At 39.5% G+C, this 15,450-nt stretch overlaps 2 protein-coding genes and 1 long non-coding RNA gene across 13 annotated transcripts in view; 2 read left to right on the top strand and 1 right to left on the bottom strand.

Moving 5' to 3' along the window:
- The window catches only part of CENPP (centromere protein P), a 279,890-nt gene that overhangs the window by 164,717 nt on the left and 99,723 nt on the right, over nucleotides 1-15,450 (top strand). The window lies entirely within an intron of this gene.
- ECM2 (extracellular matrix protein 2) overlaps nucleotides 8,628-15,450 on the bottom strand; it is a 40,612-nt gene continuing 33,789 nt past the window's right edge. For 3 of the 6 annotated variants that reach the window (XM_032260482.1, XM_032260483.1, XM_032260479.1), the window contains 2 exons: nucleotides 14,329-14,655; nucleotides 8,631-9,800 (listed from right to left, as the gene is read on the bottom strand). In XM_032260482.1, coding sequence (XP_032116373.1) covers nucleotides 9,632-9,800; nucleotides 14,329-14,655 — 496 coding nt within the window. In that variant the 3' untranslated portion in view covers nucleotides 8,631-9,631. Of the gene's footprint in view, nucleotides 9,801-12,068; nucleotides 12,208-14,328; nucleotides 14,656-15,450 lie in introns of those variants that run through there. The other 3 variants (XM_032260478.1, XM_032260480.1, XM_032260481.1) reach the window with 2 other exon arrangements.
- LOC116538227 lies at nucleotides 9,795-11,260 on the top strand. The gene is made up of 2 exons (XR_004263559.1): nucleotides 9,795-10,092; nucleotides 10,421-11,260. It is a non-coding gene; the product is annotated as an uncharacterized LOC116538227 (long non-coding RNA).

The raw sequence follows: 15,450 nt of genomic DNA, 5'->3' as shown, positions 1-15,450 counted from the left end.
GAGGCACCATGCCCTACTGTGTCAAATATTTTTAACGAATGTCTGAAGTCAGTTTGCTTTGAGCAATCTGTACAAGTAATGGTTTTGTTCTAAATAAATTTGTTGCCTCTTTCCACTGAGCAGACCTGAGAGCAGTTAGCACATCTAGCTTCCAGATCTGTGTTTCTAAATACTGTTTCCCAATAACAGAACCAGGACTCCTTGGAGAAATGGCGCATAACAAGCCTGGGCCAGAGAAGTATAAGGTGTCTGAAAAAGCTTCTTGTACCAATAAGTGTAAAAGTGTGGAGAGTTTACAAAGGACTCAGGAAAGGACCATAGAAGCCACCATGAAAGGGCAGTTTGACGATCCAAAGAATAAATGACAGTGGATTATAACATATACGATACTAAATCCTTTTTATAATAACAGAGAAAAGAGGGTTAAAAGGATCAGAGTTTTTTCTTACAGAAGAATGTCAACTAATGAATGCAAAAGGAATAACAGAAAATCACCAAGAGTGAAACCTCGAATATAATAATTGATTTAAGAAAAGATAATCAAGGGAAGCTAAAACAATTAAGTTAGCCTGGGCAACACAGTGAGATCCTGTCTCTACAAAAAATAAAATAGGCCAGAAACAGTGGCACATGCCTATGGTCCCAGCTACCGGGGAGGCTGAGGTGGGAGAATCACTTAAGGCTGGGAGGTCGAGGCTGCAGTGAGCCATGATCACACCATTGCACTCCAGCCTGGGTGACAAAGTGAGACCCTGTCTCAATAAATAAATAAATAAATCTATTAGGTGAAAATTTACTGGATTGAAAGAAACTGTACTTTGAGTATCCACACAAGTATTGTGTTTTTCACTTTCAGTACAGCATTCAGTAAATTGCTTAAGCTAGTCAATGCTTTGTTATAAAATCGGCTTTGTGTTAGAAGATTTTGCTAACTGAAGAATAAGTATTCTGAGCACATGTATGTAGCTTAGGCTGAACTATGACCTTAGATGAAGGTTAGGTGTATTAAATGCATTTTGACCTAAGATATTTTCAACTTATGGTGGTTTTATCAGGATGTAATCCATCATAAGTCATGGGGCATCTGTGTTATTCATTGGTGAATATAGGTGAAGGGTATGTAGATGCTCACTGTGAACTTAAATTTTCTGTGGCTTGAAGATATTACCAAATAAAGGAGGAATAAATGCTAAATAATTGGAGCAAATAAGTCAGTTTGCCTTAAATTAACTTTAACTCTCTGATTTATTCTTCACTCTAGTGAAATATTTATAGCAAAATTTATTTTAAATTAATTAAAATGTTACCCTAGACAGGGATTCTTAACTTGGATATATGAATACCTAGGTGGAAAGACTTTATGAGCCTTTTGATACATGCAAAGTGTTCTTATATATGTATTTTTCTGCACAAAGGATCCATTATAGCTTTCGCTGTATTTTCAAAGGGGTCCAACCTTCAAATAGTTAAGAACTGCTGCCCTAGAATAGGTTTATAGTTTATAATGTATTCTTTATTCTGAATACAATACTAGTTAAATTACCTTCCCAAATGCTTCACATATAAATTTGATGTTTGTGAATGTAATTCCCAGTTTAGACAAAACAAATGAACCTTCAGCAGATTCCAACGTATAAAAAGATTTGCTGGGCCGGGCGCGGTGGCTCAAGCCTGCAATCCCAGCACTTTGGGAGGCCGAGGCAGGTGGATCTCAAGGACAAGAGATCGAGACCATCCTGGTCAACATGGTGAAACCCCGTCTCTACTAAAAAAAACTACAAAAAATTAGCTGGGCATGGTGGCGCGTGTCTGTAGTCCCAGCTACTCAGGAGGCTGAGGCAGGAGAATTGCCTGAACCCAGGAGGCGAAGGTTGCGGTGAGCCAAGATTGCGCCATTGCACTCCAGCCTGGGTAACAAGAGCGAAACTCCGTCTCAAAAAAAAAAAAAAAAGATTTGCTTATATCTGATGATAGTTTAATGTAAGTTTATTTGACCACAGAGATTCTGTTACTTAGAAACACACTAGGACATTTTAATAACATGATGTATTCCTTTTCTTTTCCAAACTAATACGTATTTAGTGTAATCACATGTTATTTTTAATACAGCCCTGCTTTCCCTTGTGTGGATTCACATTCCTCACATTTTATACAAAGGAAAAACTATGCTGGACTGTAAGTTTTGATTTTATCCATTTTCATATAGAAAGGGGAACATAACTTCACAGAAGAAATGATCATGCCTTTATGATTTAGATGTATCACCACTAAAGTTTACTTACTGAGTTAGAACATTTATTGCTTTGCAAATAACAGTATGTGACAGACTGAATTCCAGTCTCAAATGCTCCTGTTCTGTTTCTGGCAGCTACTAGCAAAAGAAAAAAGAAATTAAAAAAAAAAATGTTCCTGTTCAATTTGTAATAAAAGACATGTAATAAGCTGAAGCCTTATTTAAGACATGTAGAATCAAAACATGGACTAATTCAGGATTACACAGTTTGCAGTAGACTTTCCTCTGAAAACCTTTTACAAATGCTTCTGATTCTGTTGGACTAGGTTCAGTTGAGCTGATGGTCATCGGGCCAGAAATGAATAGGAAAGGGACAACTTGCCAGGGAAGCCTCTGCCCAAAGTTTGCTACATGGGCTACAGATGGAAAGGCCTGGGTTTGCCAGTGCAGACTGTCTTGCTGTACCATTGGAGACTTGTTCAGGGGTTATTTCTAAGGGAAGAATCCATTTATAGGACAGGTTTATTGATCAGATACTTCTCCAGTTTGGCTGTCTGTTTTAAATACAGTTTTCCCCCTTTTTAGGTATTACAAGTAATCACAGTGAATCATATTCATGGATCAAATCACAGATCAAACAATTTTCTTTCCTATGGTCAGGATTTTTTTTAAATCTTATGACAAGAAGTCATTTGCACTCTTTGAGTTCCAGTTTCCTTATCCTCTTGGCCCCCTCTGCCTGGAGATCCTGCTCAGATGTTCATTTGTACCATGGTTCACTCTGTTCCATGCCATGGACATGATCATACAGTAACACAGTAGAAAGGCAGTCGAACTCAGGTTTTGTTGTTAATCTCCCACCTTCTCCTCAGGAGAGCCATGCTGTTGCCAAAGCTGCAGGGTCCCTGCTGGACCCACACTGATCCAGAGCCCAAGGGGTTTACTTCTGGCCCTTTATAGAGCATGTGTGCTGAGCCCTGCTGTAGTGTACTAGGCCCACTTCCTTTTCCACTATATTTCATACCAATCTAAGGAATCGATTATTTTTAAAAATTAATATTCACCATACTCAGAGGCCTGGAAGCCTTGAGCAAGTTAAGTAACTTCGTGCTGACCAGTTTCTTGTAGTCTATCCCTGGAAACATTGACGCTCACCTTTATTATGTCTACACTGTGCACAGCACCTCCACAGGATATCAGCTTGTTTAGTCTTCCCATCAGCCCTGGGAGGCAGATGTTGTTTCCTGATTTTGTGCACTAAGAAACTAGAACTCTGAGTCTAAGTAACTTGGCCAGGTCCATGGCTAGTACTGATTCTAGTTCAGAGCGAAGATACTCATTAATGTTTTTTAAATACAAGAGATGAATCTCCATTTTTCACAGACTTTGGGGTTTAAGGCCCATAATGGTCATCTGGTGTTAAGTTAGAGCTGGGCAGAAACTTCTTTTCATGGGTACTTTTAATATTTTTGAATTTTAAGTCTATCAAGGATCTGGATTTACATTCAACCGTGGACAGATAAATAGTTCAGTCATCTGTCAGTCTGTAAATATTTCTGCCATGAGGACATTTTCTACCCTTTTTCTAAATAAGGGAAAGAGGTGGAATCTGTATTATAAAGGGTTTTACTCCACCCTTTGAAGTTTCACTTCAACAGCAGAATTTGAGTATTTCATTCTTTTAAGTCAGCATCTTAGGAACATAGTAATTTATGGTATGTTTAAATGATGGCTTTGGAAGGCATAGTCAATGTTGCCATTATGCAGAGCAATCAGATTGATTACTAAGTATTACCAGTTGTCAAAGCATAACTTAATTGTTTAAAAAATATACTTAGCTTTCTGAGGTCCATGTCAGGAAATATTAATAACAGAAATGATTCCCCATTAATTTTGTGACCCTGTCTAAATCTTTTTCTGCTCAGTTTCTAAGTTTTTCTGTGAAAATCCTTAAATTTTGCAGGTTCCTCTCATTTTTATTTAGGAATAGTGTCAACTTTGGGTAATATCACCTCTTTGGGTAATGTAACTCATAAGTTGATCCAGTTTAGACTGAGAGATAAAGGAGATGGAACTCTTTATTCAAGAACCATTTTAGCACCTACTTTGCACAGAATTCAGGGGTTTAAGAAATGAGTTGTCTCTCTTCTGTTAAGTTTTAGTCTTTTTGGAGAAAGAAGCTATACTCCTCAACCCAGCTACTGTGCAACACCCGCATACACAAAGAAGTAATGAATACCTAACTAATAATTCCAGATAATCATTATGTAGGACCTAACTAATAACACTAAATAGATCATCACTACAAACGTACATAATATATACCAGATCTGTCCTGGGCAGAGGCACAGGCACTGAATGGCAGAGACTTTTTCGGGGGATGGGGTCCTGAAGAGCTAGGCTTTCATGTGCAGCTCATCCTGTGTGTAGAAGCTGGCTCTGAAAGGTGAAAGGCTCAAGTCAGATGGAGACTGCAGTGAACTTGGCTTCTGCATCCCTCCCTTGAAGTTGAGGGTCAGCGCCCATCAGGGATTGGCTCAACTGCCCTTCTCTTGTCAGGCCCCTTCAGGTGTACGTCCTTGCCCGTGAATTCAGCTCTGACCCCATGCCTTCCCATTTTTACCATCCTCCCGTTGTCTTGCCTGACCCCCATCGTGACACCCCAAGCTCAGCATTGTCTCACAGATGGCCCCTTTCTTTCAACTTCTCAGCAGCGTTATGAGATTCAGAGCAGTTTTCTCTTTGGTCACTTCTTTTCTGTCTGTCCCTTATCTGGCAAGATACCTATTCACTGAATTTCTTTTGGTGTCTCTCTCCTACCTGTGCTGTGAAGGCTTTCATTCACTCTATTTCTAGATTTTTGCAGTGTGTATTTCTTTTTCCTTAAACTGTTTCTTTCATAGAACACTTCCTGCTTCCGCATTTTTCAGTGGTATGTGCATTTCTCATTGCCTTAAATCTGGTCTAATTCCTGGCCTGAGCTCTCCTTTCCTGCCATGGTGAGGCTGGACTCCTTGGTGGATGAGCCCAGACGTGAACCCCTCCATCTCCTTCTCTCACTGATTGACATTTCTGTTTCAAGGACCATTGATCTTTCTCCTCTGAACTATGCTTATGTGTTGCATGGTTTAATGTTAATTATGTTTTGTATTATATCACAGGCATCTTTCATTACTCCCCATCTAAATTAGTCAAATTAGAGAAACCATTTTTGCCTACAACATTTTAACACAAATATGCTACCAAAAATTTGGGGTTTTATTCTTTAGTAATATACCTGTAATTTGTGGCTTAAATTTTCATATAGCCTAAAATAATCTTAAAACAAGCATTGTCAGAATTTGTTAACATTTCCAAGTCAATTTAAATATTTGCACTCCATATTATAAAACAGTTACTGGAATAATTATGTGTGAATGGGAATAATCATCTTGTCTTGATGACCCCTGGAGTTGTCCAAGACAACTAGAGGACGCTGCATATTTCAACTGTACAACATTGTGGGTGGTTTTTTCTGTTTTAATAAAAGCGGTCATCTTAAGGAGTAATTAACTTGGACTTAGCAAGAATGGCTTCTAAGGAGATGTACTTGGAGCCATTTGATGATGCCATTTCAAGGCAAGGTGATTTGAGTGTCTCCCTCCCCCCATTGGCAACACCTGCCATACCACACACCCTGTGCCCTCCAGTTGAGCATCAGCCACCCAGGTTCGGACCTTTTTAGGCAGCCTGCCACTCTTGGGTCCCCTAGACTTTCCATCCAAACTCTAAGGGAGAGACAGCTTGGTTCAGCAGGAGGAGAACCAACCTCAGAGTCAGAAAATGCAGGGAAAGTCTAGACTTAGTCACATATTCCCTGTCGTTCTCATGTGCCACCTGCCCTCACTGAACCCCAACGTTGTCACCTGCCCTGCAAGGAGCTTGGTGAACACGCAGTACTGTGCCCTTTCCTACAGAAGCTTGTCAACTAGCCATTTTAAGGCGGTCAGGGGCCCAGCAGTCTGCTCAGGGCTAATCTCACCCACTGCACTGGTGCTTAGAAGGAAAAACAGGTGGCCTCTTCCTCAGGCCAACCCTCTTCAGCTTGGATGCTCTTGGACCTGGGGAAAGGGAAGAGAAGGCTACATGTTCTTGATGGATTTTAAAACCTAGTGTGTCATTTAGATAGTACCTAGTCTGTTGGTTGTAAGAAGAAAAGGGGGTGGGTGTCAACCCTTTCTGATGAGAGCAAAGCTACTTTGTTTGAAGAGAGAGGCCTATTCTCTTCCTTATCAGTGACATGAAACCCCTAATGAACCATGTCTGAAAACCACTGATCTGTTCCAAACATTATTTTATAATTAAATCAAATGAATCCCAAAGAAGTAAAACAACTGCATAATTATTGGTGAACAAGATGGGCTCCCAAGTCTCCTGGTTCCCGGTGTAGATATTTCCTTATACCAGGCTCTGTATGTCTTTCACTAAATCATTTCTTTAGTGCTGCTTATAATATTCTTATTGATAATATGCCAAATCTCAAAATTATAGTTTTCCTGTGTGTGTGTGTGTGTGTGTGTGTGTGTGTGTGTTTGTGTGTATGCAAAGACAAGACACATCATTAATATTTTTAGATCATGGCTAGGCCAGAACTTTTTTAGTTTATGTGTGTGTTAGTAATTATAGTGTAATTTTTGAAGCCAAACAGAACATCTGTTTTTTAGTACCTTATACTGTGAAGAGTATTTGCCATAAAGACATTTATCACTTTTTTATGGAATTAAAACTTCCCATCCAGAACATCGTGAAATTTCAAGACTGAACAAGTTACTAAGATGTATTTTAAAAATTGTAAAATCAGTTGAAATAAGTACAACTTCCAAATTAAGAATAAAACTTCAATCAGTCATTCTGATTTTTTTTTTTTTTTGAGACCAAGTCTCGCTCTGTTGCCCAGGCTGCAGTGCAGTGGCATGATAATCGGCTCACTGCAATCTCCACCTCCCAGGTTCAAGCAGTTCTGCTTCAAGCCTCCTGAGTAGCTGGGATTACAGTTGCATGCCACCATGGCTGGCTAATTGTTTGTATTTTCAGTAGAGACGAGGTTTCACCATGTTGGCCAGGCTGGTCTCAAACTCCTGACCTCATGATCCGTCTGCCTTGGCCTCCCAAAGTGCTGGGATTACAGGTGTGAGCCACCACGGGGAGCCGGTCATTCTGATTTTCGTCTTTCTTTGGGATTCTGCTACCAAGGCAGAGGTTGGGAAAAGACAGGCACAGCAAGCCCACAGTGTGCCTGCTTCACAGGCACAGGTCTGGGGCTGCAGTTACTCCAGGTTTTTGGGAGTGACCGTAGTCTCCTGGCGGCCCTCAGGTCCTAGTGTGCGCAGGCCCCAGTGTGCTCATTGCACTGTCACTCATTTTTCTGATTGACCAGCACTTGCCTGCTTACTTAATCATCTGCTTGATTTCCTGCTTATTGCCCCTACCAGAGAGGAGAGGCCTCATCTGATCTGTTTGTCATTGTCTTTCTCTAGAACAGCATTTGAAACACAGCTGAAGAAAGTCAGTAAGAAATGAATGAAGGAATGGTTCAGTATCTGTCTCTGTGTCATCCCAAAATGCTAATTCTGCTGACTCAACTTATTCAATCTGAGTCCCCTTTAATACTAATTTTGTTTACAGCTTACATTGCCTTAAACCATTTATGTCAATGCGTTTATATTCGTACATCAAATATTGCACAAGGATTCCTGTTAAATTGATGTGTAACCTTACCTTCTTGTTTTTACCTGTCTCTTAAATTCAACTTGGCCAATTTAAAATTAGTAATTCTCCTTCATTCCTAAACTGATTACGAAGCTCAACTTTTGTTCCATAAAATTCCATTTTTCTTCCTTACACACAACCTGTTACAAGTTGTTGACTCTCGAGTACAACAGTTATCTTCATATTATTATTGTTGTTCATGTTATAATCTTTGAATTTTGCATATTAAGGAAGGGTTTAGAAAGTAAGGCTTAGAAGTAATGTTATTCAAACTTTTCACACTCATTAAATTGAAAGTCACCCATGAAATTATCAATTGTGGTTGGCTATGCTGGTTCCTCTCAGTTTTATATGAGATATTGGTAATAATAACTGCATTCATCATCCATACCATACTTTCCAAAATGCTTTACATTCTTTTCTGGTTCTTATAACAGCCTCGTGAAGTGGGAATGGAAGGTTCCTAGAGCGGTGAGAGAACTATTAAATGATTAAATAACTAAAGCTTAAAAAATTAGAGAAACTATGCAGTGGGGCCAAGACTGGCACTTAAGCTCCTGGCACTTAAAACAGAGAGTGACAAAAGACGTCAACGTAGTTTCTATATGTGTCTTGTAAATTACTTTAGCAACACAAACATAAAAGATCATTATGTTATAAAAATTTAATATATGGTTTTGGTAGGGCCAATACATAGTAAAGACATGACTTTATGTTCAATTGAACTGAATAAAATGATATAGTTCAGTAAATTAAGGCAAAGGAGATAGATGCTATGACCAGTGGCGCAAAAATTTTCAAAAATTTATACATTAGATTTACCTTTACAAGGTTATAGTCAAGAATAATTAATGTATTTTAAGCAAACTCTACTGCTTTCCAAGTTTTTTAATCTTGAGTGAAGAATAGTGAAGGTGATGTTAATATATTGTTTTAACTTTAAAAAATAATTTTAGAATTATAGAAGTTTCAAAAATAGTATAGAATTTATGTGCACCCTTCTGCTAGCTTCCCATAATGTTAACAATGTACATAACCATAATACAATTTTCAAAAGCAGGAATTTAACATTATAGTAGTGTTTTAATTTCACACAAGTAATTAATAGAAGAAATTAAAACTACCCCAATACTTAGTTATATTTATACCAGTAGCATAAGGCCTTATAGGAAATTAATAAATTATTGTTTTAACAGAATACTAAAAAACTATTCATAAATTCTGCCTTTTTTTTTCTTGCCCTTATGCTTCTTAATCTTGAACCATAAGATAGATAATTTTTAAAGGGACTTACAGAGTTCTCAGCTAATACCAGTACTCAAGCTGATTATAAAGGATGTGTTTGTTTTGTCCCAGACTCTTCTGGTCTAGCTCAATATGCATAATATCCTATTCTAGTGAGATGGCCTCTTTCTAGAGGTGGGAAACTGAGAGATTTTACCTTTACTATTAATAAAACTCTTAGAAGACTACACCTTTTAGGTATATTTTGGTTGTTCATCTGTGGATTGGCGAATCAGGTTGACTAGCATATAATGATACTGAGTATAACAGGAGGATCATGTCTCTCTTATTAAAGACAAAATAAGGCAAATGCAGCTACTACAAATATATGAGTAAAGTTTATAAATGGCAAAGGAAAACTTGGAATCACTTGATGTTTTGTGGTTTAAGAACAATACTTGAATATGATCTTATGCATGAAAATGTGTAAGATGGTATTTCTCTAATTTTGATGTAATTGTTTTCAAGATGAAGATGTTCCAGATTTGAGTCATCATCTTCTTCAGCATTGCAAATTTGTTCTGGAAGAATATTCCTAAGGAAAAATAGACATGCAAGTCACACATGGTCCAAATAATAATCTGCCTTCATTTAGGAGTTAAGTTTAACATTTGTTAAAAAAAATTATTTTGTTCTTAAAATAAAGTTGGATCTTTATATTAGAGACCAGAATAAATTCCAACTACATCAAAGATCCAAATGTGAAAGATGAAGCCATAGAAGCACTAGAATGGACTGTGGTCACACCCTCTGACTCAGGAGATTCTTCCTATATGTGATTTGAAAACCAGAAACACTGAAAGGAAAGATTTAAAATTTACTGCAAGGTTTTTTTTGTTTGTTTTGTTTTTTTGAGACAGAGTATCACTCTGTCACCAGGCTCCAGGCTGGAGTGCAGTGGCACAATCTCAGCTCACTGCAACCTCCGCCTCCTGGGTTCAAGCAATTCTCTTGCCTCAGCCTCCCGAGTAGCTGGGACTACAGGCGCCCGACCACCACACCCAGCTAATTTTTGTATTTTTAGTAGAGACGGGGCTTCACCATGTTGGCCAGGATGGTCTCGATCTCTTGACCTTGTGATCCACCCGCCCTGGCCTCCCAAAGTGCTAGAATTACAGGCTTGAGCCACTGCGCCCGGCCAAAATTTGCTGCAAGTTTTTAAAAGAAAGTGCAAAATTAAACGACATGAAAAAGAAGGAGAAAGTAACTTATGCTACAGATGAAAGGCAAATATACAAAGACTTCCTAAGAATCTAGGAGCAAAATGGAAAATGCTGGATTACATTCATAAGAAAAATGCAAATCGAAACCTTACTGGCATACCACTTTTTACTTGTAAGATTTGCAAAACAAAACAAAACAAAACAAAAATCCAGAAGCTCATTAACATATTCTAATGGTGAGCCTGGACCAATCAAATAACACTGAAGGGAATGCAAAATGGTGCACCCCCTCTGGAGAGGAATTTGGCTATATCCAGCAAAATTACATATGCACTTTACTCTTTGCACTCACTCAGCATTCCCACTCCTCTGATTTTATCCCAAAGTTAAACTGGAAAAAAACACAAAATGACATTTACACAAACTTATCTTTTGTGGCATTATTTTTAGTAGTAAGAGTGGAAGCAATCAAATGTCAGTAAGGAACTGATTCAATAAAATATAGTATATCCACATAATATTCATTTATAAAAAGGAATGAAGAAATTCTCTACATACTGATGTGGAGTGATATACTGATACTTTTATAAAGCAAAGAGTAGAAAAAATATACATACCCCATACATGCAGTTTGGTTTGACCCCTCCAAAGCTCGTGTTGAAATCTGATCCCCAGTGTTGGAGGTCGTGCTTAATGGGAGGTGTTTGGGTCATGTCATGGGGGCAGACCATTCATTAATATCCTCTTTAGGCTCTTTAGGATCAGGGGACTGAGTGAGTTCTTGTTCTATTCTTAGAAGAACTGGTTGTTTAAAAAAAAAAAAAAAAAAAAAGCCTGGCACCAGTGGGGCGTGGTGGTTCACGCCTGTAATCCCAGCACTTTGGGAGGCCGAGGCGGAAAGATCATGAGGTCAGGAGTTTGAGACCAGCCTGACCAACATAGTGAAACCCCGTCTCTACTAAAAACACAAAAATTAGCTGGGTGTGGTGGTGTGCACCTGTAATCCCAGCTACTCAGGAGGCTGAGGCAGGAGAATTGCTTGAACCCAGGAGGCGGAGGTTGCAATGAGCCAAGATCGCACTACTGCCCTCCAGTCTAGTGCTGTTGACTAGACTCCATCTCAAAAAGAAATCAAGTCCTAAAATTATGAGCTACCTGCCACAGCGGCTCACTGGCTCACACCTGTAATCCCAGCACTTTGGGAGGCCGAGGCAGGTGGATCACAAGGTCAGGAGTTCGAGACCAGCTTGGCTAAGATGGTGAAATCCTGTCTCTACTAAAAATACAAAAATTAGCTGGGCACAGTGGCAGGCGCCTGTAATCCCAGCTACTCAGGAAGCTGAGGTAGGAGAATCGCTTGAACCTGGGAGGCAGAGGTTGCAGTGAGCCAAGATTGCGCCACTGCACTCTAGCCTGGGCAAGAGGGCAAGACTTCATCTCAAAAAAAGCTTTTATTTTTAGCAGTAATAATGATGTCCTTTCAAAACAATTGTTCACATATTGTAAGATTATCCAAGTTAATATTGTTGGGAACCCAGATTTTCAGTGTAAGAGAAACAAGTTTTAATAAAAGAAATTAATTTTTGATGATGTTAACTTTGATTTGGGAATGTCAGTCTGAACTTACTTATTTTCTTTTCAAAATACGAAATTTCCTGGCAGTCCACTGAAAGCCCTTAAAACAATAGCAACACAATTGAAAGGAGCACATCTGGTTCCCACTTGAGGCTTCTCAATACTATTCCCCAAAGAAAGGGGCCAGGCTCTTTGGAGGAAGGTCTGCAGTAAGGAATGCAGAAAGTAAGCCTGCGGCCCACATGTACCCAAAAACAAGTGAGCAGACACAAGAGCCAGTTTGAAGGGCAACCATTGTCCAGAGACAGGATAGTTTAAGAATAATGACTGCAACTGATTGAAACATACGGCTAGGAGGCTGAGGCAGGAAAATTGCCTGAACCCAGGAGGCGGAGGTTGCGGTGAGCCGAGATCATGCCATTGCACTCCAGCCTGGGTAACAAGAGCAAAACTCCGTCTCAAAAAAAAAAGAAAAAAAAAGAAATATATGGCTTATACGAAAGGCTAAGTGTATATATTGATTCACCACAAAAACAACCCTAAAACAAAATAAAACAAAAACATTTAGGCTCCAACTTCTTACTCCCATTGGTGGTATAAAGGAAAAAACTGAGCTTTTTTCTTGCCTTTCAGAGTAACAAAGCAGCCCTAGTTGATGAGCAAAAATGTTTTTACAGAGGAATTCCAGCTAATAAACATGAGAAGCATGACAAAAATAGAAATTCATTATTTTGTTACCCCTAATGAAATAATAATTCAAACAATGTTCATCTGTGAGTGAAACCATTGGTTCAATGATGGAGGAGTAAGTTTGTTTTAGGAGATACCAGGCTGTGACTACCTCAACCCACTGATCAATTTTAGAATGACAAAAGTGGGACAAACATTAGACACCTTCTGATGCAATGCACTATGAAGCATATGACACAACCTGTGAAGTATTTTTGCCGAAAAGTTCTGAAACTTAATTTTACAAAGCCTTCCCAAACACCATCTCTTCCTCCAGTATCTTTGAAAACTCAAACTTTTCTGTTTTTGTTTGGTTTTGTAGGCATTTAGTTTATTTGGACATTTAGAGAAGAGTAAAGACTAAGAGGCATAATTCTCAGGGACAGAACAACAAGGTTATTGCCTCCCTCACTGCCAGTGATAAAGACCCTACTAACAAAGTGTTCTGGATTAATTCTCAAGACACTCATGCCATCCAGGCAGGAGTGACATTTCAGTGTGTAAGCTCAACACATGCAGGAAAATGTGTTTCTAAAAGTAGGGAAAATGTCTCAATAAATTTATTCAGAAATTTGCTTTCAGAAAAATCTACATAGAAGCAATTTTAATTTTTTTTTCTTGAGATGGAGTTTCGCTCTGTCACCCAGGCTGGAGGGCAATGGTGCAATCTCGGCTCACTGCAACCTCCCCTTCCTGGGTTCAAGCAATTCTCCTGCCTCAGCCTCCCGAGTAGCTGAGATTACAGGTGCCCACCACCACGCCCAGATAAGTTTTGTATATTTAGTAGAGACAGGGTTTCACCATGTTGACCAAGCTGGTCTTGAACTCCTGACCTCAGGTGATCCACCTGCCTTGGCCTCCCAAAGTGCTGGGATTACAGGCATGAGCCTCCTAGCACGGCCAGAAGCAGTTTTAATTTTAACATATATTTAGGTTTCATGCTCTGCAGATTAGTTTTATTTATGTATACATGGAGGTGGGCATAGTAACATAATCTATTGCTTTGAAGAGTTATTTGAACCTGTTTCTAAAGTTCTAAGTGTTATATAATGATGACTCTGTTAATTAATTAATTAATTGTGAAACAGAATCTAACTCAGTCACCCAGGCTGTAGTGCAGTGGCACAATCCCTGCTCACTACAACCTCTGCCTCCCAGGTTCAAGCGATTCTCCCACCTCAGCCTTCCAAGTAGCTGGGATTACAGGCGCATGCCATCATGCCTGGCTAATTTTTATATTTTTAGTAGAAACAATGTTTCACCATGTTGGCCAGGCTAGTCTAGAACTCCTGACCTCAGGTGATCTGCCTGCCTTGGCCTCCCAAACTGCTGGAATTACAGGAGTGAGCCATCACACCTGGCCAAAAAAATGTTTTAACTATGGAAATTTACAAATGTGCAAAAGTAGGAAAAGTTTATAATGAATCTTCACATACCTGTCATCCACCTTCAGTGATTACTAAAATTTGCCAATCTTGTATAATCCAACCCCTTAGCACCTTTTTTTTAAAACATAAATCCCAGAGATCATGCCATGATTGTTTTATATTTTGTCGATCAAAATTTAATCAGATGCTTGAAAAAGCCAGAATTTACCGTATCTTGTTGTTGTTCAGCCTCAGAAAATGTAGTGCTTTCATTTCTTGTATCCCAGGTGGTATCGATTTTAAGTTATTGTGATCCAGAAATAATTCCCTCAGGGAATGATATGCCCCATAGAAGGACACACGGTCCATGCCATCATCAGCAAGTTTGTTAAATGACAGGTACAAGTATTCCAGACCTGGTTCCATGTGGCCAAACACATAGCCAGGGATCCGTTCAATCTGGTTCCCAAGGAGCACAAGGTGCAACAAGGACTTGGGTAGATAGGAGGGGACGTGATAGAGCTTGTTGTAGGAGAGATCAATGGATTCTAGATTTCTGCAGCAAAGAAAAAGTAAACAGGGTAGGGACATCAGGATGATGATTATCAGCTCTAAATTTTGACAAGGCCAGTCTTCATGCTGGTCCATTTTCCTATAAGCACTATTTTGTAGTGATGATTCCAAATAGGAACTTTTCCAGGTGTAGCCAGCCCTGGTTTCTTGCATCAAGGTGCATGTCCTTACTAGTGTGCCATACTGCCTCCCAGCTATGTGAGTCCATTCAAGGGGTGCATCAAAGTCCAGGAGGGAAAAACTCATATCCCTAGGGGTAATACTGAGGCCCAAAGACTAAAATACCATTAAGGTTGATCTGTTGAATCCAAAATGAAATCCCATGAGTCCCAGCGTACATCAAATGCCTATCTGTAAAGTCTGTGGTTCCAGCAAGGAAGTTTGGTTTGTTTGGCTTGTTTTGGTTCCCCTTCCCCTACATTTTCATTCCACATTTGATTTGATGACCTGGCACACCTGAGACTTGAGGTGAGCCTGAGGGATCTAGAAAATGCTATTAATCATCTATAAGATCTGGGAAACGAGAAAAACTCACTGGCTTGTTTCAGGAACCCCACCCGAGTCTCCTAAGGTTTCTGCTCCATACCCTCTTTTCACTTGATGAAGACTCCTCTGCCCACAGTGGACTCAGTGCCACATGCTGCTGAGCCCAGTTGGTCTCTCCATCCTGCTTCTGAATGACACATGTTCCAGGCTGTGCTACTTAGGCACATAGTTCCCAGGACATGCAATCCTAGATCCCAGTTGTCTGCAGGGCTTGCTTCTAACTCCCTACACC

The sequence above is a fragment of the Sapajus apella genome, unplaced genomic scaffold (genome assembly GCF_009761245.1).
Source record: "Sapajus apella isolate SASKATOON/1434 unplaced genomic scaffold, GSC_monkey_1.0 scaffold118, whole genome shotgun sequence".
Taxonomy (NCBI): domain Eukaryota; kingdom Metazoa; phylum Chordata; class Mammalia; order Primates; family Cebidae; genus Sapajus; species Sapajus apella.
This window is presented reverse-complemented; position numbering and strand designations above follow the sequence as displayed.